General features: G+C 47.0%; 1 protein-coding gene across 3 annotated transcripts in view; it reads right to left on the bottom strand.

Annotated features, from left to right (window-relative positions):
• ARHGAP32 (Rho GTPase activating protein 32) overlaps window positions 1-22,838 on the bottom strand; it is a 250,625-nt gene that overhangs the window by 153,809 nt on the left and 73,978 nt on the right. For all 3 annotated transcript variants that reach the window (XM_027740535.2, XM_027740533.2, XM_027740534.2), the window contains exon 2: window positions 4,588-4,696. In XM_027740535.2, coding sequence (XP_027596336.2) covers window positions 4,588-4,695 — 108 coding nt within the window. In that variant the 5' untranslated portion in view covers window position 4,696. The remainder of the gene's footprint in view (window positions 1-4,587; window positions 4,697-22,838) is intronic.

Below are 22,838 nucleotides of genomic sequence, written 5' to 3'. Positions count from 1 at the left end.
AGATATAGATATATACAGGAAAGAAACTCTATTTCTGTCTTGGAGTGAGTATTTTCTCCCTATCTGCAGTGCCAGGTTAACCCAGCTGCAGGGACACCTTTCTGTGACAGCACAATTTCAATGGGGGGCATAAATCAAGATTTTTGTACTTGTCTCACTGTTTCAATCCACTTTCCCACAAAATGTAGACAAGTGGAAGACAAAGGCAGTGGGGACAGAGGTGTGTCCCTGAGCACAGCAGCTGCTGGGGCAGAGCTGTTGGCTCACTGCTTTTGAACACCCCAACTTACTGACCTCATGAAGAGGTGATGGGAGTAACTCAGGAGGTCACATGCTAAAGGGAATACTGAGTACAAATACCAATTGCTGCTAATTAATGCAGGCTGAGGACAGCTGTTTGTAGGCTCCTGAGAGAAATATCACAGAAAGGCACTTTCACAACCTCATTTCTTGTAAGGTAGAAACAGAGCTCTCGGCAGGGCCTGACAAGGAAAAGAGATCCCTTTCCTTTAAAATAACATTATTGTCTCAGAGAAATGTTAGAAAATCCATATCCTGCAGTTTGACTCGGCTCACACATGGCTTTTAAGCCCCAGAACCCACAAGTGTTCTACAAAGAAAGTCCCTATCACCAACTGCACGTTCTGAAGTGGAGCAGAGCAGGAAAACCTGGGCTGTGGGAAGGTCACCCAGCAGGACACGGCAGCACACAGGGAATTGGGGGCTGAGACAGCCACAAAAAACGTGTCTAATATGTGTCTAAACTCTAAAAATACAGCCATGAGTTGAGGGGGAATACAAACCACAGCAGTCCCTGAGGAGCAGTCGCCTCATCCCCCAGTCCTGGGAGCTCTGTCCAGCCAGAGCTGCTGCTCCTCCAGCCTGGACCTCAACTCCTACAGCGCTGGATCCACCACTCTAGGGAGTTAAGAACCACCAGAAATACCAAAGAAGGGATGTCCCATCCCTGGAAGTGTCCAGGCTGGACAGGGCTTGGAGCAACCTGGGACAGTGGAAGGTGTCCCTGCCCATGGCAGGGGTGGCACTGGATGGGCTTTAAGGTCCCTTCTGACCCAAACCATTTTGGGATTCTGGGATTCTCCCTAAACAAACCGGGTCTCCAACACAAAATCCCTTGTCTTCCTGCTAAACCACAAACACCAAACAAGCAGTTTTAAGAAGCGGGTGAAAATACAAATAATGAGCATAAAGAACACGATAAAGGTCCAACAAAGGACCAAAGCTCAGGTGCCCAGAATGAACTGGCAATGACAGAAATAATAAAAATAGAGTTTCTGTCACTTTTATTTACAGTACAGGGGTCATTCAACCTCCATGCATTTAGAAAGACCTTCAATTTATTTCTCGTTAAGAAAAAGCTCTCAAAACAAAGCACTCACATCAATTAATAATAAGCACTTTGAAAAATATTGTGGATAAGAGGGGAAGGAAGAGTAGGGATGACTTGGGTATGTTCATGTAACTGTGAGTAAAAAATGGCCTTTTCCCAAAGTACAAAAGCAGGTACAAAGGCAAAGGTCAGGAGACAGGGGAAGAAGAATCACCTGTGCCAGGACCTGCCAAGCTCTCCCAGTGTCACTTGTCCCAGTGCTTGCTCACCTAGCAGAGGTGACATTCATGTGAGGTGCCAAAGCCCACCAGGGCTCCAGCTCTGCCAGAGGAAGCAATGGAAGGGAGAAAACAACTTCTCCAACCCTCCCATTCCCCAGGGGCTGGAACTTCAGGCACCACCAAAACCTGAATCTGCAACTTCAACAACCACTAACCAAGAATTCCACGTATTGTGGTGCTGTAAGATGGTCACAACCCATGGAAAGAACATCCTCTGGGACAAGGCTAAACTAGAAGCTGCTAAAAATACGAAGTGAAGGAATGGAGGGAGGGGGAAAATCTCAGGCTTAAAATGATCAGGAAAAAGGCAGAATATTGAAGATGTGCTGGTTAAACAGAGAACAGTGGCAGCGTTGAATAAGGTCCTGCAAATATTTACAGCTAAATATTACCTCTGGCTGGACACAGGGCAGAGGTTGAAAGTGCAAATGTGATTCACTCAGCACAGTAAACATGAGCAAGTGAGGATTTTCTCCATATCTACACTGCATTCACAGGACCCTGAGGTCAAAACAACCCTGTGAGCACAAATCCAAGGCATTATAAATACAGGTTCAGTAGCTTCACATTGTCTTTCATCACACCAAACCACTGTGCTGCAAGATGGGAGTTTTCCTGTTTATCACCCTCGAAATCTCTTTTCCATAGTGGACTGTTCAGTTTTGCTATTACTGTCACTGAGCTGTGTGAGAGAACATGTTCTAAATTGTGAATTAATAGGACAATTGGTGAATTAGGACTATTAGTGAATAGTGAATGAATTGTGGGAGGAACACTGTGCAGGGTGACGTGTAAAACCAACACTGAACAGTGTCCATGAGCACAACAACCTCCAACGGGGGAAGGTTCCCTTCACTGTAAATCAACAATGAGACACAAAACAACAGCAAATGAGATGTGCCAGGTAACTTGTGTCACAGGTGGGGACACTGAATTACAGCCTGTCGGCTCTGAGACACCCTGGGGGTTGCAGACAGCACAGAGATGGCACAGGGTGACTCCCAGCACACTCCTGGCTCCGGGGGGTCGGAGCAGCTGCTGCCTGAGCTGCACTGATCAGCACAGACAGGACTCCCACACTGCAGGCACAGAGCACTGCTGGCCAAGGTGGGGGAAGGAAACACATCCACACAGGAGGGGGAAAAAATAGGAAGTGAAAACTGCAGAAATTCAAAACTGACAGGCTGGGAGAGCTGGGGGAGTTCACCTGGAGGAGAGAAGGATCCAGGGAGAGCTGAGAGCCCCTTCCAGGGCCTAAAGGGGCTCCAGGAGAGCTGGAGAGGGACTGGGGACAAGGGATGGAGGGACAGGACAAGGGGCAATGGCTTCCCTCTGCCAGAGGGCAGGGATAGATGGGATATTGGGAAGGAATTCTTCCCTGGGAGGGTGGGGAGGCCCTGGCACAGGCTGCCCAGAGAAGCTGTGGCTGCCCCTGGATCCCTGGAAGCGTCCAAGGCCAGGCTGGACAAGGCTTGGAGCAACCTGGGCTAGTGGAAGGTGTCCCTGCCCTTGGCAGGGGGTGGAATGAGATGATCTTCAAGGTCCCTCCCAACAGAAACCAGTCTGGAATTCAGTGAACATTAACAGTGGATAACCAAGGAGTCAAGCAGAGCCACAAGCACAGAGACACCAGAGACAAAACCACTGGTGAAGTCTATGCTTTGTGTTGCTCTTTATGGCTTGAAAATAAATTTTGGAGCAAAATATTACCATTGTATTATATATGGTTTGATGACGTTTTTAAAAGAGTAAACCACAGGACTTATCTTTGTGCCCCTGTTCAAAGAATCCCTGGCTCTCGGGGAGTTCATTATCCCTCCCTTTTCTGAATGTTGCACAAAGAACAGCTCATCCAAAACCCACTCCACACAACTCAGCCAGGTATTGACAGTGCTTTAAACTCCAAATAACCCACTGGGATGAACCCCAGACATCAGGTGGATCTGACTGTCCTGCAGCACAGACACACCCAGCCCCTCTCTCCTGCTCTTGGCATTCCAGGAGCAGGGAGCAGATGGCTTTTCCAGGCTGAAGCCAGGATCTAACACAGGGGAAAATTGTCACTGGGGGACTTCCCAGTAAGTGATCTTAGCCAAGACTGACCCTGAGAGGCACCACTGCTGTCCTGGAATAGTCACACCTTCCCCCATCTGAGGTCTGTCCCAGATGGCAATTCCCTCTCCAGCTTAGTTTGCCAATGAGGCAATTTGGAAAATCTGAAAATAACAAGCAAGACACAACTTCCAGACACTCCTGTGCTGACAGAAGGCAGGTCAAGCTTCTGTGAGGTGAGAGAACCTCCCAAAACACCTGATCTGATTGCCCTGTTTGGCTGCCAGTGAAGTAACATCCGACCTTCCCAACTCAGTGAATGCTGGAGGGAGTTGGGGAGGTGGAACTGCAGCTGCTTTACTCACTCATTTAAGAAGAAAACATATATATTAAGGTAATCCAGCTGTCTGGGCCCAGTGCCTGTAAGCAGAACAGCACCTTTGTGTCTGCTCTGCTGCAGCTCTGCTCCCTCTGATGGCAGGTTTGCTCTCAGGCTGAGCTTTTATTCCCATGGACTGAGCCAGCATTCTGCTAAAATCATACTCTCTCACAATGCTGCATGCTTCAAAGAGCATGTTTTTACAAGAAACTGCCTTCATGCTCAGAAGTCTTGCTGAAAAAGAGGTTAATGCAGACTGAAAATCGTTGTGACATTCTGGACCTTTTAATTGGCTCCCAGCCCTGCTCTGGGGCTCGTATTAACAGGGCAGAGGAGCTGAGTGTGCTGCTTCCCTCTCCCTGACACACTGCCAGAGGAAGGGAAGCATTTGGGGCTTGTTCAAAGTACTGTGCAATCCATTTAAAAGGCTGAAACTCGGGGAATGTAAATGGGTAAGTGGGATAGAAGAGTAGAGTGCTCAGAAGTGGCAATAATGAGTATAAAGCACAGCCCAGGTGTTTTACCATCGCGCTGAGCGTCTCTTCCCAGTCCGGCCTCTCACGAGGGTGGATGCTCCTCTGCAGCTCTGGCACAAAGTCATCTTCTTCTGGATGGACAGAGGACTTCATCATTCTGCAAAGGAGGACAGAAGGTTGGACACTCAGTGGCAATTCCTCAGGAATCTCACATCCAGCCTGTTGAGCTGCTCAGTTACATGACAATATAAAATGCTTTTGTACACCCAGAAATCTCAGTGTCTTCTGAGTTCCTCTGACTTCCTCATCACACAAGCAGGACAAGAGTGTAAATCTGATGGAGAGAAATCTGCACTTCCCAGCCAATCAATGGATAATTTTGTTTAATCACTGCACAATTTGCAAGTCTCACAACACAGAAAATGCAGAGGATTTTCAGTCCAACTCAGGGAAATGGCTCCTATTGCCCAGCAAACACCAGGAGCCTTGGAAGAGCAAACACACACATCTGATTCCCTCCTTGTCACTGCCTGAAATGGGGCAGCAGCTTCCAAATCTTAACCTAAATTCACACCCCATGGCCTGAGCCATAACCCCTCACAGTCCTTCCCCATCTCATCTGAAGGGTGAGCACCTCCCATCAGCCTCATGTGAGCCCGGGAAACTTCTTCAGGTAAGGGGCCAATTTTCAAATACCCTGTGAAGGATATTTCAAGCCTGCTCAGAGATCAGAGGCTCAAAAATCAAAATTGAGAAAGAATTCATGAAAGCTCCTCAGCCCCTCCACATGACAGCACACACACTGTCTCTCTGTCTGCCTCTCTCTCCCTATATATATATATATTGCACTTTCTGCTTATATAAATGTGCCTTTGCAGAGATTATGGCTCAGACCTGAGGCACCAAAGCCCTGCTCAAAGCCTGGTGTTGCCCATCCTGGTTTCATTAAACCTGATATTCAGGCAGACTTTTATTGCATTAATAGATCCCCACTTATTTACTTCGGATATAACCATGCTGATAATCAGCTGTGCAAACCCGTGGGCAGAAGAGCAGGGCTGGGTTCTAACTCTGCTGATTTACAGAGCACTCGACTGCTGAAAGCCAGTTCATAAAACTCCTTTGCTTCAGATCCAAGACTTGAAGTTCTGAAACCCCAACGTGCAGCTTGACACCGGGCCAAAGCAGTTAACTCTCCTTTGTGCTCTACAGGAGGGTTAAGGATGGAGTAATTAACACTCCCAGTAACGGCAGGGCTGGGTTACAGAATTATATCCCACTGAATTTTACAGCTTTGTGATCACATTCCTGCTCCAATAAAAAACAGCCCAGGGAAGATGGGCCTCCAAGCCCAAACTCACAGCCCTGAGGGTGATGCTGCTCCCGGGGTTTGTGTGGCCTCCCCACCACAACCATCCCCTGCCCCTGCAGAGGCACAAAAAACTCCCCCAAGGTGAGAGCTGGGCAGAGCTGAACAAAATCTGCACAGAAACACCATGATCTGGAACACAGGGGTGCAGTGACAGCTCAGACTGGAGATCTGCACCTTTGCAACGTGCCTTCAAATAATCTGGGGGTTGAAAACCTGAACATTTGTTGCTCAGAGTGGTGGTCCCTCCATTTCTCCTTCTTTGTGTATCAAGAGGAGGAGATCTGGCCTGGTTCTTACACCCTCAGTAGTTTACCACTTATTTTAACTCAAAGTAGAAGGTGAAACCTGCTGGTTGCAGAGGAAACCAGGTTGTGCCACTCCAAAACAAGAGATAAATAAACAAACAAACAACATTAATTTATAATAATTTTAAATTTGATTTTAAAAATCCTTATTTTTTTAAATTAACCTCATGATTTTGAAAAGGCTCAGTAAGGTTTCCCTGAGGATTTCCAGATGTTTGGATTTGGCCATATTGCAGCTGTATTAAAGATTCTAAACAAGTTATCCCACAGCAATTCCACTGGGATGGAAGGTAAGGGAGGGTGATGTGATCAGGGTCCCCCTTCCACAGCACAGTTCAAACAATCAGCTTATCAGATGCTGTCTCAGTTTAAAGACTGGCAAATAATGAGATTGCATTTACATCTTTATCAGCACTTTCTAGAGTACAAATGGATTCACTCCACAGTCTCTCAGGCTTCTGGCAATTCCCCCTGGATTTCTCCTCAGGAATGTGCTGCTGGCTGTGCTGGTGAGTGCAGAGGATAATATGTCCTATTTTCCAATAATCTTGGGAATCAGGCCCTCATTCCTGGCTGTCCCCTCATCCTGCAGAACATGGATGTCACAGCACCCAGTCCTTTTTACCAATTACAATCAATTTACATTATTTCTTTAACCTGTTTATGTCTCTAAAACTCCATGATAAACTCCTCCCAAACCCTTCCCACTGAGATCCTGGAATAGTCCCATTATTCTTCCTACGGAAGGTGTTCTGGACTTTTACTGGAAATAAACTGCACCTTTAAAACAGTCAATTCTTTGAGCATTTGCCAAAATATTCAACTACTGCTGGACATTCAATACTTCATCACATCACAGAAATATTGGAAATGATCCTGCAGATTCTCTCCCTGCTGCAGTTCTAAGCACTTGACACCCATCTGTGCCCCCTGGTTAATGTTTAATGGTAACTATTTCATGCCAGGCCATCTGAGACAGAGCCCAAGCACAGCTGCAGATGCTGCAGGTAATATCAGTCCTTTATGGATTAAGTCTGGTGGCTTTTCCCTCCCCAGCAGTGACCTGAAGGAAGGAAAATAACCTGTGTGCACTTGCAGCAATGAAACAGGGGCAGGAAAAGGGCCAGAAAGGGAGAAGAGGAGGAGAAAAAGCAGCTTCTCAACACACTCTGCTTTTCACACTGTTTCCCCTGGGCATGTAAAGCTCAGAACAAGAGCTGGGGAAGTTTTCCTACCACTGGGGAAATCCTGCCCTCATCCCAGGCCAAGCTTGGAATATTGTACAGAGGCATAACCATATTCACACATCTTTATGCATTACATATGTTTGGTATTATTTTAATTTTCAAAGCAAATAAACAGCACAACATCCACGTGTCTGATTCCTCACACATGTCAAGTGTAACAAGACTAATTCTCTTGTTTCTGCCATGGATTCTCTTCCATGGAAAGGGAAAACATGAAGGAGCACTTCCACAAAACACTGACACAAGGACCTCGTCAGCACTAAAGGCCAACCAGGCTGAAGAAGCTGCTCTGTAACAGCCACCTTTGGGTATTCCAGGGGAGTTGGAGATGAGTGAGAAGTCAGGATGAAATGTAACCCTGGCCATCAGAACACAAACACCAGTTCAGTTAAAATGCCACTTCTTTCAGCACTCAGCAGCTCTGCCCTTCCCATGAAATGGGAGATTAATAAAGGTTCTGGCTGCTTGGAGGCCATTAAGCAATGTCTCTGCAGATGAATGAACCTTCCTCATTGTAAATTGAGAACCAAATGTACCAGAACAAATGTTTGCAGCACATTTCACACCAGGCCCAGCCCCTCTCACACCTTCCTTTGAAGTTCTCTGGGAGGTCAAGTTGATTAATTTAGTCAGAACTCCTACATTTGTACGTGACACAACTGTATCAAGCAAACATCTGATGTCCCTTTCCACCATCTCAAATCCAATTTGCTGGTCCCATCATTTATTTCCATGTTTATTTATGAGGAATTGAAACCCTTGGGTGCCTTATGGAGCCCTGCCCGCACACCCTGAGTGTGTATCACAAGGCAGGAAACACCTGCCAGTGATCAGCACAGGAGCTTTAGATTAAACAAATTTTATCTTAAATAAATGAAAACTTTATATCACGTAAATGAATATTCACCTAGATGTCCATAAGCTCCACAGTTGTCCATAACTGTTGTACAGATGTTCACAGACACTACAATTACTGCTTGTTTATAATACTGTAAACATTAAATACTACTTCCAGTAGACAAGGACTTTCCCTGTGGCTTTGAAGGAGTCCCACATCCACAATCTGATGTATTTCCACACTTCTGTCTGAACAAGAGAGAAAGAATCACAAAAAGTGGGTTTGTGGAAAGAGCTCCTCAATTTTAACAGGGAGGAGGAAAGATGGAACTTTTTAAAACATTGTGGGATTCCTCCAGGAGCTTTTGTTCCCCTTAGTTGGGTTCCCTGGCCCACAGCAGCAGGAATAACACAATTGTCATGGATTTGGTGTCATGACACACCAATTAAAGATCCCCTCTGGGAGGGTGGTGACAAATCACTCCCTGAGGTGCCCCGTGGTTTGAGAGCCTCCTATCAGAGTTAATTGTGTGCCTGACACATCTCCCTTCTGCACTGGCTCTGTACTCCCTAAATTAAATGCCAAATGTGATTTTAAGTCGTGCTCCTCGTGGGACATCAGGGATTGCAGTTTCCTCACTGCTTCTGCCACCAATGGTGTTTCTTTCTGACCCCAATTTAAGGGGTGAGAGCTGAGGAAAACTGATTTATTAGTTTATTTATTATTTCTATCACACTCTTGTTGTTCCTGGAGATTGCTCTGGCGATGTGAGAGCACAGCTCTGCCCCACAGAACCAACAATTCAGGAGGATTTAGAGCTCCACAGAAAGTGATGTGTTCCCAGATATATAAATTTTACCCAAAAAGCCACGATTTAATTAAGGCCTGTGCTGATTCCACTCTAGACTGAAAACCAAACACTATCTGATAAAAACCAGTGTTTATGTTGCTCAAATAATTTGCACAAAAGGCCAAAACAACCCAGCCCAGCCTGAGTGGAGAATCCCATCCTTCCCAATGTAATAAATATTCAACCCCTATCAATCACAGCTCAGAATTGCAATCCAACAGTGAAACAAAAGAAAAATACCTTGAAAATTCTGGTTTAGAGGGTGTAAAATGTACTGATCAAGCTGTAAAGCATCATACAACGTATGACAACAGAATTAAGATAACTCTTCATGTGTCACGAGCTGCCCCTTTTCATCCCAAGGAAATAAGAACTGAGATTTGACCCAAAGCTCGGGCAAGAAGTTGGAATCACACGAGAATCACTGATACATCTTCATTTCTGACCTCAAACTCACACCACAGACACACACACACAACCAGGGAATGCCAGGAGGGAGATGGGAAAAAACTACAATGCACATGCCCCCCATCCCCCCAACCCAACTTTCCAAGTAAACTCTGTGTCCATGAAATTCAAACTAACACATTGGAAAGGGGGGAAATAATCACGCAGTGTGGAAAGCTGAGATAGCCCGAGAGCCCTAGGAAAATGGAACAGGAGCCGGGAAGTGCAGGCTGGCAGTGCTGACCTGGGAGAGGATTTCATTTCCCATGTTTCCAATCAGCTTTGTCAACACCCTCGTGATTACATTATGGCCACGTGCATTATATAAAACAAGATTTCTGCAGTCAGTCTGAAGCTGTAAAAGGTCAGTTCTGAGCCCACCTCGTAAATAAACAAATGCTAAATGGATTGTGTTTAATCCTTGACCACAGAGTGAGAGCCTGGCACAACCAAAGGCTTTGCTGCCACTGACTGAACCAAGTTAAAAGCTGTAATTGCTGCTTTTGAAGGAAGTTCGTCCTCAGGGAGCCAAAATTCAATTGTTTGGGAAGGCACTGCACAAGGAAAACAAAGGCAGTGACAGTATATTACAATAAGAGAATATTTAAAAAGCCCTGGACTGAAATGTCATTCCAACAGCAGCAAGCACAGCCCGGCTGGATTTCTCAGCCCTGCTCTGGGTGTCCCTGGATTTCTCAGCCCTGCTCTGGGTGTCCCTGGATTTCTCAGCCCTGCTCTGGGTGTCCCTGGATTTCTTGGTCCTGCTCTGGGTGTCCCTGGATTTCTCGGCCCTGCTCTGGGTGTCCCTGGATTTCTTGGTCCTGCTCTGGGTGTCCCGGGGCCACTGAACTCGTGTTGATCCCCTGGTTCTGGCAGTTCACACCAGCCTGGGGGCTGTGGGTCCCTGAGGGCTGAGAACTGCTGGGCTGGGGGAGCAGAGGTTGAAAAATAAACCCAAGTTTCCCGTGCTGTGCAGCTCCCTGGTCCATATTCACCTCTCCGGGAACGTCAGGAATCACAGGCACATTTAGCCATGTGCCCAGATACAGCAGGAAATCTTTGGGTTTGAAATCTCCCAGCCATGGGAACAGAGACCTGAACAGGATCAGCACTGTTACAAAGACAGATTAATTCCATTTTACTGGTTGTGACTGCTTTCAAAAATGAACCATGTAAGTTACAGCTACAAAGACAGTTCTAAAATACCTCAGAGTGTCAAAAGTTCTGTTTTTTCCAATTTTCAAATTCCAAATTCAGCCTGGTGCTCACCTACCCCTAGGAGTGCTGAGCTGGATGTGATCAGTGCACTGGAGTCAAAGGGAATGTGGGATCCCCAAATCCAGTTACTGCCATTCTGCTCCAGAAGCCAATTCACATGGTCACCAAACACACTTCACACATATTTTTAGTTCTGGGGTTTCTATTCCTACAAAATATTTTTTTAAAGAACAAAACAAATGCCTTCCCTCTTGATTTGTATCACCACCTGCTCAGTGAGACTCTGAGCTGGCTGAAATCTCTTTCTCTGAGGAAGAAAAAAACTCTTTTCTGTTTTGCATTAACCTTTCTTCTTAAATGAAGAACATATGACATTTAAAAAACTTTAAAAAAAATGAAATATAGGAAATTTTAAAGAAAGATGTTTTTGCAATCAGCACCATCACTTGATTAATTTTTTAAATGCCAGAGTGGACATGGCAACCCTTCCACTGTGAATGTTCCTGTGCAGAGGGAGGCAGAGAAGGCCAACAGCACTGCAGAGATTGATTAATTAACATCTTGGTTCCCTGCCCTGGTCCAGCTCTCAGGACATGCTTTAATACAAGCTCCAATACAGTCAGACAATTATTTTGCTCGAGGGTTTTACTGAGTTTTCAGACTTCCAAATATATATCTTGTTTACTAATTTGCAACAATATTTAAACCACATTTTCTGAGCTGTCAAAGAAAAGTTGCACCAACAAAATCAGATTACCTGGAATTTAAAACCTGTGGGCAAATGGGCAAGCCTGGGCAGGACAGTTCTCATTTCTAGCAAGGAGATGTTTTCAGGTCCCACAGGTCCCTTCTCTCCTTGGTCACTGTCCTTTCAGTCCCTAGTTGTGTTCCCAGGGTCCCAGACCCAGCACACAGCCCCTCAAACCCCCAGCTGCACCAGAGCCCCCACAGCCTGCAGCAACGTGGCTCCAAACTGAAAAGGATCCTTTAATTCGATATTAGGAAGGAATTCTTTACTGTGAGGTTTACCCTGGCACAGGCTTCCCAGAGAAGCTGTGGCTGCTCCATCCCTGGACAGGGCTTGGAGCAACCTGGGCTGGTGGAAGGTGTCCCTGCCCATGGAAAGGATATGAAACCAGATTACCTTGAAGGTCCCATCCAACCCAAAGCACCCTGGGATTCTGTGATTCCAGGGCTGGAGGGCACTGCAAACGTTCTCACCCAGCAGGCCCTGGACACCCCTGAGGACCTTCAGGGTATGGAATAACCCAACACTGAGGAGATGCTTCTCACACCCAGCGAGGGGGAGGGAGGGAGGAGGGAGAGGAGAACCCCAGACTGTACCACAAACCCTTGGGGTCCCTTCCAACTCAGAATGCTCTTCAACTCCTCTAACTCTGTAAATTCTTATGCCAAAACAGGCACTGAGTTACAGACACTCCAATGGAAATTCAAATACACCAAAGTTAACCAGAATGTTACAGAACTCAGAAGTTTCACCTGTGTCTTGAGCTAAACCTTCAGAAATGTAGAACCATACCCTAAATCAGAAAAGTTGGCTCATCTCTATTTTAATATTGAGTAAAAGATTTTATCTTGCCTGCTTAGAAGTAATTTCCTGTTTCTTCTCCTCAAAACCTGGTTCTGTAGGTACATGGAAAGATCAACCCTCAAACACCTTTGGTAAACCTTCTCCACATCTGAGAGCAACTGAGGGTCAACAGACCCACCTTCTTTTGGTTCTGCTCTTCCATGGTTTTGGCAGCTTCATTTACTGCCCACATCTCACTGGTTGTGTTTTATGTCTCAGCTCAGCAACATCCAGTTCTGAATCCATCAGTGAGTACAGAGAAATGCACTCCCTGCTCTGCAAGGGATTGGAACATGGAAAACCAAAGAGCTTTGTTGAACTGGGCTGTAAAAATTTGCATTCAGGCTTTGCATAACTGGCATTTCTTTAAGCACTTTATGAAAAGAATAAGTTCTTGGAATATTCAGCTTCTACAAGCTCTGAGACATGTTCTTAGTTATTAAAAAGTTTTATAAAAATAATCACAGAATTCTCATGCTTTTGCATACATATTACTGAACAAACCTGCTCTATTATTTGGCAACACATAAAAGACATTGTTTTAGTAGGTGCTTGGCATTTTTTTTCAGAACACAGTGTCAGTCAATAAAAAGAATTCCTCTAGAATAGGTTTCTCTCATCACTTTGCCCAGTATGAGAAAAAGAATTAAGAAATCACTGCACAATCAGAATCACTGAGCCCTAGCTTGGATTTCTTTTGTTTTGATTCAGGAACAAATATAAAAGTATTAAAAAAACTGCCCCCAGGGAAAAGGGCACTGAGCTCTTATTTACCAGTAAAAAACAGCTACAAGCAGTTCTGAGGTTTCAACACAGAACAGAGGAAGGAAAAGATGCTGCTCCTGCCTTGGTGAGGTGCCTGAACTTGGGCTCATCAGCAGGAACTTCTTGTGGGGCAGTGGGACGTCCTGCCTTTGGACCTCTCCTTCCCACTGGGAATGGTTGGAATGATCTCCACTCCACAACAGGGCTCAGCCTCACTCCCCTCCCTCACCCCAATGACACCAACAGGGACCATCTCACCAGCTCCCAGTCAGAACCTGCTCCCAGCAGTTCCTTTGCAATCTCTTCTTTTTGTTTGCCTTGTTAAAATTCAGCTTTTTTCTGCCCAGCCCTTCCCCTCACATCTCCCCCTTGCCCAGCAAATGCTGCTCTGATCTTTGCTGGAGTTTTCAAACATCACCATGACACAAAGCAGGACTGAACCCCATCTGCTCCCACTAATCCAAGGGCAGCACAGATCAAAGGAGCCCCCAAAATGGCAAAGAATGGCCTGACCCAGATCCAAGGACATCCATCTGATCTCGTGTTTGTTTGGAGTTCAGTGCCAATGCAAAGACTGGTAAATTCAGTCTTTCCTCACAGAAGCACATACTGGAAAAATGATGCTTTCAGCACATGGAATGATCAAGTGCAATCAGCTAATCAGCTACAATTAGCCTTGCATGCTGCTAAGTGACAACTGTTCATAACATGAGACAACATTTAGAACTTGTCCAGTCAACCAGGGAAAGCCTTTCTCCAACTAAAACATTTCAGTGGAGGCTGTCACCCACCTAGAGCATCACCTTCCATCCATCCCACCAGGAATGTGGTCATGGGGCACTCCGTGGATGAAACCAGGGGAAAAACCCATCCAAAGTAGACCTGCAAGTGAATTCACACTTGGAAAAGAATGGAAATGAACTCTGGGACACCAGACCCTGATTAGCTGAACAAATAATAAAAGATAAGCAATGCAAATAAATAACTGGAGCTACTCTGACTTAAATAACAGTGTTGAATGACTGGTGGCCCTTGCATCACATTTACAACAGCCTTCCTCCTACCTCCCACTATCACTCCATTTCAGTGTCAAAAGCAAATAGGAGGTTGCTCAGTCCTTTCTACATCTAGAAATCACCACTTACATATTTCATCATTATTATTCCTACTGGATACCTCCTGAGCAGCTCAGTGGAATTAAATGGAGGCTCCAACTGCAGTAACTCATCCCTGGGGATGGATTTCAGCAGGTGGGGTCACAGGGGCAGGGGATGTGTAAAACCACACTGCCATTATCAGAGCACAGACATGTGTCACACACAAATGGGGTGTCCTGGCTCTCACAGCACTGGGACAAGCCTGCCCAGGCACTCCCATTCCTGAGGAGGGAAGGAGCAGATGGATGTGGAGGGGTGCAGGAAGATGCAGGGATGACAAGGAGAAGTGGTACCTGAGAGCTGAAGATAAAGTGTCACAGGGGTCACATCTCACCATGGCTCAGAACCACTTCCATTCAGTACAGCACCACCAACAGCCCAGCACTGGTGCTCTTTAACAACCAAAAACCATTTCACAGAATCACAGAATGGGCTGTGTTGGGAGGGACCCACAGGGATCATCAGGCCAACTCCTGACCCTGCCCAGACACTCCAACAATCCCACCCTGTGCTCACAGCGTTGGCCAAACACTCCTGCAGCTCTGGCACTTCACAGCACAGGGGGATGGCACCAAAGGAAAACAAAAGCACTTGGCACTTGGGGAGTTTTCTAGAAAACCTGACACAGAACAACCTCAATCCTCCAGTGAGTCCCTTTGCTGAGGCAGTTTCCCCAAATCATCCAAAGGTGGACAGCTCTCAGTTTAACTTGCAGCCTGAACTCTGCTGGGACTTGAGATCAGATCAAACCCCTCCCCACTGCCAGCCCTGGGTGGGCAGGGCTGGGGAACACTCACAATGTCCTCAGGGGGATGGACCTGGCAGGAATTCAGTCCAGTCAGGAGCCTCCTGGACCAGCTCAGACCCACGTTAAAGTCTGGCTGCTGGGGCCGGGGGGGGCTTGAGGTTCCTCTACATTTACTTTGGCCTCTGAAATAATTTGCAATTGTTAATTACCTTTTCCAGTGAATAATAAGAAACCCCAATATACAGGAAAGAGCTCCTCACTCTCCCTGCCTCGAGCTCTCACGGGTACAGCTGCAGCCACTGCTGCCCATTTTTACCTTCACCACCCCCATGGATTTTGGTACAAAGGCAGAGGAGCTGGCAGAGTCTGCTGTGAATGGAAACCCTGCTGCTTGCTTTCCTGCTGCCTCAGAGATGAATAGAGAAAGAACAATTAGCCAAGGCTTCAGTCTAATTTAGATTATTTTGCTTTTTTGGAGGAGAGATGGAGAGATGGTACATCATAAAAAACCCTATAACTCTAAAGGCTGCTCAGAGCAGCACAACACTGAGATGCCAGGCCTAACCTGGATTATATGGACTCCAGATAATAAACAGTGACCCCAACTATGCTGAAAGCTGAGCTTGGGTAGGCCAGGAGACCATAAAGCATCAAGGCAAGGACTGTCGCCATCAAAGCAGACAAGAGCTGAGCAAAGAGAACATGTCCATCCATTTTCCAAGCCCCAAAGTAACAGACAGCTCAGCTTGTCCAGGATTTCAGAGGGGGTCTGACCCTCAGGAAGGAAAGAACTTCAGTTTCCCAATCCTTCACCACACACAAGGCACAGAAAAACCAAACACCTTTGCAGGGTCTGGAGGAAAAGAAATGAAGGCTTAGGGAGAACAATCCCCTCCTGTGCAGAGCAGAGGATCACACTCTGCTCTCCCCCAACCCTTGCCACAAAATGTTGTAGCCTGATGGAGCAGAGACAAGGCCCAGCCCAGCCTACAACAGGTCATTAGGACACTCCTGGAGGGTAAGAGAATAAGAGTGTTGATCTCTGCTCTTTCCCAGCCTGTGGCTCCGAGGATGGAGGTTTTACACAACAGCTCCTCCTCTCCCACTGCCTTCTGAACTCCTGGCAAAGAGGGAAGTGGAGAGAAAGCAATGAGGTCCATACACAAAGACTGGCAGGACCAGTGCACAGAGAGATACCAGGCTGCAGAGAGCAGTGTCATCAAAGAGCTTCGGGACAGCACCTCTGCCCAGCCAGGAGGCTCCTGGAGCAGCCTGAGGGGCTCCCAGAGCAGCCTCAGGAGCCCTGCCAGGGCTCTGCTGTGCTGAAAGGGGCAGCTCCCACCCCTCCCCAGCCATCTGAGGGCCAGCAGAGGTGTTTGCCCACCTCTCCAGACACTGCCCTGCAGCAGCAGTAAATCCATCTGCAGAAGGACTTGGCTTCCTGCTGGGCCAGAGCCCCAGGAGCTGCCCTGGGCCAGATCCCAGTGCCAGGCTGGGAACCCCTGGAGCAGCCCCAGCATCGCTCTGGTTCCACTGCAGGGGGATGTGGCTCCACAAAGAGGGGATGGGAAACATTTGAACATGCTCCTCAGAGACCTTCTGTGGACTCTGGCCACCTTCTGTCCTGGGAACATCATGGGGGCTTTTGCAGGTCATGGAATCCCAGAATCCCAGACTGGTTTGGGTTGGCCACCCAATTCCAACCCCTGCCATGGGCAGCAATGCCACTCACGAGACCAGGGTGCTAAACTAGACCAAGATCCTGTCCTAACATCACTCTGTGTCTCTTCACACCGAGTGAACAGAATGTGGACATTTATCTCTGCTTTGCCAGTGCTGGAGCTGCGGGCCTGGGCATGGAAGGGTGATGCAATGCTGCATCATGCACCATCACCCTAATCCCTTGGGAATGTCAGAGCTCAGGAAAAAAAGAACAGTTTTGTTGGTTGTTGTTATTTCTAATTAATTGGAGGGGAAGCATCTGAAACACAAACACTTTGGAAGAAAAAAAAAAAAGGTCAGGTTTTGTGTTTTAATTTTAAAAGCAAACTCTGAGCAAGAAAATGTAAGAATTACAGAATCAACCTGTGACTGAGAACAAGGTCATTTCAAAATTGAGGAAAAAATCACTCTTTTAAAATGAAGTGTATTAATTGCATTGCTTCATTTTGTGGGTTTAAGAAACCTCTAATTTTACATCAGGTGAGAAAATAAAGTCCCTGAAACATCAATTTTAAAGGCAGAAGAAAGCAGGGATAAAGAAAGGAAAAAAGTGAATTATGTATTTGTAGACAAGTCAAGATTGAAAAGATACTCAAAGAACAAACAGAGGACCCCTCTAATGCATGAGAGAGGGTAAAAAACCTGGAAGGTGTGTAAGTGCCTCAGCAGATGCCAGCAGTGCAGGGCATGGGAAATCAAAAGCAAACACGGCTTCCTGTCCCTCAGTTCCAGGATAATGTGCCTGCCTTCACCAGCTGCCTCTGCACAAGGAAAACGAACAATCTCAGAATGTGAACAGCACAGGAACAACAGCTCACTGAGCACAGGACAGGTCTGCCATCAGCACGTGGCTCACTCCTCCTGCTCCCAGGGACACCACGGCAGCAGCTCTGCAGGATCCTGGATCAGGGCAGGGGAGTGACATGGGACAGCAAAGCACAGAGGGACCTGACAACCCCAGCCAGGACTCCAGGAAGGAGGCACACAAATCACTGGGGAGCTGGGCAATGACTCAGCAGGAAAAAAAAAGGAAAGGAAAAATAAAGCAGCAGGTGGGAGTCTTTGGCATAAGAAAGGGCAGGAACAATATAATAACAAGTAAAGTAAATAAAGAGAAACAAGAAGAGTTCCCAGGCTGGAATTTTGCCCAGTCCCATAAAATACGTGCACAAAGTTCTGCTGATCAACCATTCCTGTTACCTGTCAGATCACCTGAGCAGGCAGAGGAGCAGGAACCTGAGCTGGGTTTAACCTGAGCTGGGTTTAACCTGAGCTGGGTTTAACCCGAGCTGGGTTTGACCCTTGCTGCCCCACCAAGGACAATGACACGGTGCTGCTTGTGAGAGCAGAAAGGCAGGAAGCTAAAGCTGGGACAGAAGTCACACAGCAGAAGGAATGTCAGCCTGGAGAACCCAGGGAAAAGGAAGAGGAGTGAGGCAAAGCAAGAGTCAGCCCTGGCCTGCCCAGCCAAGGACCATGGTGGGCACAGGACGGTGACAGGAGATTCCTGCATCTCCTCTCTTGTTCTCCTGAGCACGAAACTCCAGCTCTTCTGCAGAACTTTCCAGGAGGGCCCTGCCACGCCTGGGGAGGCTCCCCAGCTCCTCCAGGAATGGGAAAATGAACTGCCATGTGTTAAACAGAGAACTGTCCCAGCAGATGGATGGGGCCAGCCAAGCTGTGCAGATTCACTGCTCACTTTGAACACACTCTCATCACTCTCTCCTTTGCAAACCTTTATGCAAATGGTTTTTCAAGAACAGTTAATCCTCCTCCCTCCTAAATTACCACGGAAGCATCACTGTCCCTTTAGAAGCCAGAGACACCCCAGGGCACTGAGGCAGCTGCCTGGTCTGACCCAGGAGAGGTTCAGTGACATTTAAGCAGATGTGGGGGAGAAAAGAGATATATCAGGTAACTGTAATTGCCTTCCATCATTCCTCACTGGCAAAACCAATCCTTGAAAACCACTTATTGCTGCCTCCTCTGCCTTTGAAATCCTTCCTGGCCTGGTTCCACCCCTGTAAATGCCACAGTTCCTCTGCCCCCACTGTGCCTCTGCAGCAGGGTAATAAAGGACAAGAGGATGCCAAGAGCTCCTCTGAGCCACACAGGAACTCTGGGGAACTCTGCTGGCTGAGCAGGGAACTGGAAAGTCAGGAAAAAGGCAGAAAATCTGATTAAGGCCAGTAACAGCACTTGGAATGATGCTCTAAACCCTTCCCTTTGCCATCACACCACCTTTCATGGCCAACACAACACACTGTGCATTCCCACCACTGAGAAATTAAACCCTGCAAGGTCAGGAAAGCCAGGCTTTACTGCTGGCACGTGGAATTACATGTTTGGATGGCTGGCACTGAGGGATCAAGGTGGGCCCTGTTGTGTCCCTGTTACAGTTAAAAACAGGAAGCCACAGTGAGGAGAATCACAACATCTGCAACGTCCTCCTGACATCTGTGTCAACATCCAGCCCCCCCAGAGCCTTGGGCACTCAGGGAGTAGGGATAAACAAGGGCAATCCTGCTCCAAATAAACCCATCTTCCAATCCTGGGTTGGAAGATCAACAGGAAAATGATAAAATTTTGCCCCAAAGTAATTTTTATACTTGAGCCACCAGCTCTTCACAATTCAGTCAAAATGTTCCTGTAAAGCAGCTATTTCTGTTAGCCCTGCTTTAAAAGTGGTGTAAATAATGCACAAGAAGACTCAGCATTGGCTGAGTCAGTGAAGGCTGGAACAAGACCCAAGAGTGCCGGCTGCTGTCTCTGCTCCATAAAAGCTTTCTCTCCATAAAATATGACCAGGGACACTTTTTTAACCCATTTTGACAACCTGCTTGCACACAAAACACACTTCCCCCTACCAGGAGCTCCTTAAATGATGTGCTTTGGGGAAGAAGTAGCTGGGAAGAGCATTAATTGTTTATTTTCAGTATGACTAAGGTAACATTTCATCCCAGTCCATATTGCATCACAGGAGAGGCTGGAAGACTTCACTGCAACCTTTCATTGTCCTGACTCATGCTGTCAGGAATAAAATACCCTCTTGGGAAAAGAAATGAATAGATAAATAAAGCCTCAATGATTTGGCAAAATACCTACCAGTGAAAGCTGTCCCAGTATTTTTAAGGCATTAAAAGGGGATCTGCTCACCTGGAGCAGGTGATGGAGGGATTCATAGCTTTGTCAGTTTGACAGAAAAAATCCTAAATAAAAAGCAAGCGTGGCCCAGCTTTGGAAAGCATTTGTCTCAAGCACCCAAAGGGCAGTCTGGAAAATGAAAGCATTTCCATTCCATTGGCACTTGTGCAGAGCAGCAGGATAATGAAGTGACTGGGTTATTTACCCTTCCCAGAGCAATGAGATCTTGTTGAAACCAGCACACATTAATTTCTGTGCCCAGGAAAACAGCAGAAAACAGTGCTCTTCAAGCCTTTTTCTCAGTAATCAGGATGATTTTAGAACTGACACCTGCAACAGAGAGTGTTTAGTGCATAATGAATAACTCAGCCAAAGGAGAGGGCTGTGGGAGAATGGGTAAAAAATAAAATGGGTAAAAATACAGTGAACAAAGGAATAAAACTGTAAGATGCAATGCAGCTTCCAGGGAACAGAGAAGCCTCACAGGCAGCACTTCCACAGACTCCTGGTGAGGATGGGACTTACAGAGCCACCAAACTGCCCCAGAACACAAGTCACCCAACTGCTCGATCCCACAACAGTTCCACACTGCTCACATCCCCTCCTCGATCCCACAGCACCTCTTCACTCCTCACATCACCTCTGCACTGCCAGAATCCTCGGAAAACACACTTCATCTTGTGGTCAGGTCATGGAAAAGCCCAGTGCAACCAAAATGTGTAACCATCCCTGAATCTCCTCCCCAGAGGACTGCGATTGCCCATTGCCACATTTTGTGTACTGGAACTCTGTCTGTTCCAGGAGCTGGATGGGGTCACCAGGAGGTTCATTCCCGTGCCAGGCTCCTCTCCCTGCTCTCTCACAGGAGGGGCTGGTGGCTCCCACAGGGATGTGACTTTGTGATCTGTGTCTCCCTCTCAGCTCTGGTCTCGTCCCTGGCCTGACGCTCCCGGGCAGTTCATGGAGTGAGACACCATTGCATGTGACAGCCCAGCCACAGCTCCTTCCCTCCTCCAAGGGCTTTCCTTCCCAGAGAGAGACAGATGAACTCACTGAAATGTTTGCTGCAAACTTGGTTCAGAAATTTGGGGGCTTTTTTCAAATTGGTTTTAAATAGTCCTTGTCTGGGGAAACATTTCACGAACATAAAAGAATTTCATAAAACATGGAATCCCAGAGTGGTTTGGGCTGGAAGGGACTCTAAAGCCCACCCAGTCCCACCCCTGCCATGGGCAGGGACACCTCCCACTAGCCCAGGTTGCTCCAAGCCCCGTCCAACCTGGCCTTGGACACTTCCAGGGATCCAGGGGCAGCCACAGCTTCTCTGGGCAACCTGTGCCAGGGCCTCCCCACCCTCCCAGCCAAGAATTCCTTCCCAATATCCCATCTAACTCTGCTCCCTTGTTTTGCCACTCCAGGCCATCATATTTAAATATAAAAGTATTTTAAGCAAAACCTAAGTGATCTCTAAACTATATTAGTGACCTCTTCAAGTTTGCTCTGCTTTATTGTTCCTGTAGAAAAAGATCAGGAAATACCACCCACACCTGATGCCTCCCATTATGTTTTGGAGAACCCACAGCAGAGAGCACAGTAAGTGAAAAAAGACAAACCTTTCTGGGTTTGGATGGAGACTGATATCCTTCTGTATTCCCATTATATAATTAAAGCTTTCAACACACTTGTTTTATTGTAAATGCGGCGGTAATTAAATATGTTCTCTAAAAATAACATAATTTGATTTTCCCAGTGCAAACAGACCTAGTGCACTGCTAAACAGAAGATTTCCTATCACACAAGATGTGTCTGCACGTGAAGCTTCCTGCTAGGCCACACTCACACCATGTCAACACTTCCCACATTTGGGTTGTTGCAAACAGCTACAGAAACCCTTCACACACCAAGCCACACAGCCAGGAACGGTGACAGAAAACACTGAACCAACCCCCTGCTCGGGTCTGATGTCCTGTTTTCCCCTGACAAGCTGCCACACACTCTGTGCACAGAGAGCAGGTCCAATCAGCTCCTTTAGCACGCTCAAGGTACCTGCACAGGTAGGGAAAAGTATCATTTTCTTAAGTTCTGAGGTTTATGACAGTGGCAAAAGGAATCCCCTGATGTGCTCATTTTTCCTTCCTGTTCTGTTTGTCCATTGATTCACAAAGTGTGTCCAACAGCAAAGAGTGCAGTTTCTCTGATTTCCTGCCTTAGGGAGTGCTTTAGGACAGCTGGGAAAGGGGGAAAGGCCAGGTTTGGGACAGGACATTGGAGAGACAAGGCATGACATCAGTAGCCTCATGAATACCTTGTTTCTGGAAGCAGCACAAGCAGAATATTTCCCCAGTCAGAGCACACATGTGGACACATTCCAATGCAATATGTATCAAACTCCCAGGTGTTGACTTCCTTTGAACTCCTGGTTTCTCCAAGGATAGTTACATCACACTTTTTATGAAATACACGTGCAAAGATAATTATCAAGGGTGGGCACACCACAAGGAACAAGGAGGGCCTGCAGTTTCTGTCTCCATATTCCCCCTCTCCAAACAACCTGAGGAGGATGAAAGTCATTTCCCAAACCAGTATTTCCCGTTTGCTCCTGTGCTGCACACCTGACTGACTCCCTGCTGATCAGCACTTCCAGAGCCTGATGGATGATAACAAAACACCTTTCAAACCCCAAACAAGGAGTGCTGGGAGCCACTGCCAGGAAAGTCAAGGCTGTGGCCAGAGCTCCTTGTGCAAAGGGGCTGGAACATGGGAGAGCTCAGCAGGTGACACGAGGACATGGGGGACAGTCTCACACCCCCTTGTCCAGGAGTGTCCCTGCAGTGACCCTGTGGATCCCAATTTCCTCCCCCACAGCTGTCCTCCTCTCTGGAGCCTGAGAGGCAG

The sequence above is a fragment of the Pipra filicauda genome, unplaced genomic scaffold (genome assembly GCF_003945595.2).
Source record: "Pipra filicauda isolate LSUMZ 115617 unplaced genomic scaffold, ASM394559v2 scaffold323_size1005334_pilon, whole genome shotgun sequence".
Classification (NCBI taxonomy): Eukaryota; Metazoa; Chordata; class Aves; order Passeriformes; family Pipridae; genus Pipra; species Pipra filicauda.
Note: the sequence above shows the minus strand (reverse complement) of the source record. Positions and strands in the feature narration are given on the sequence as shown.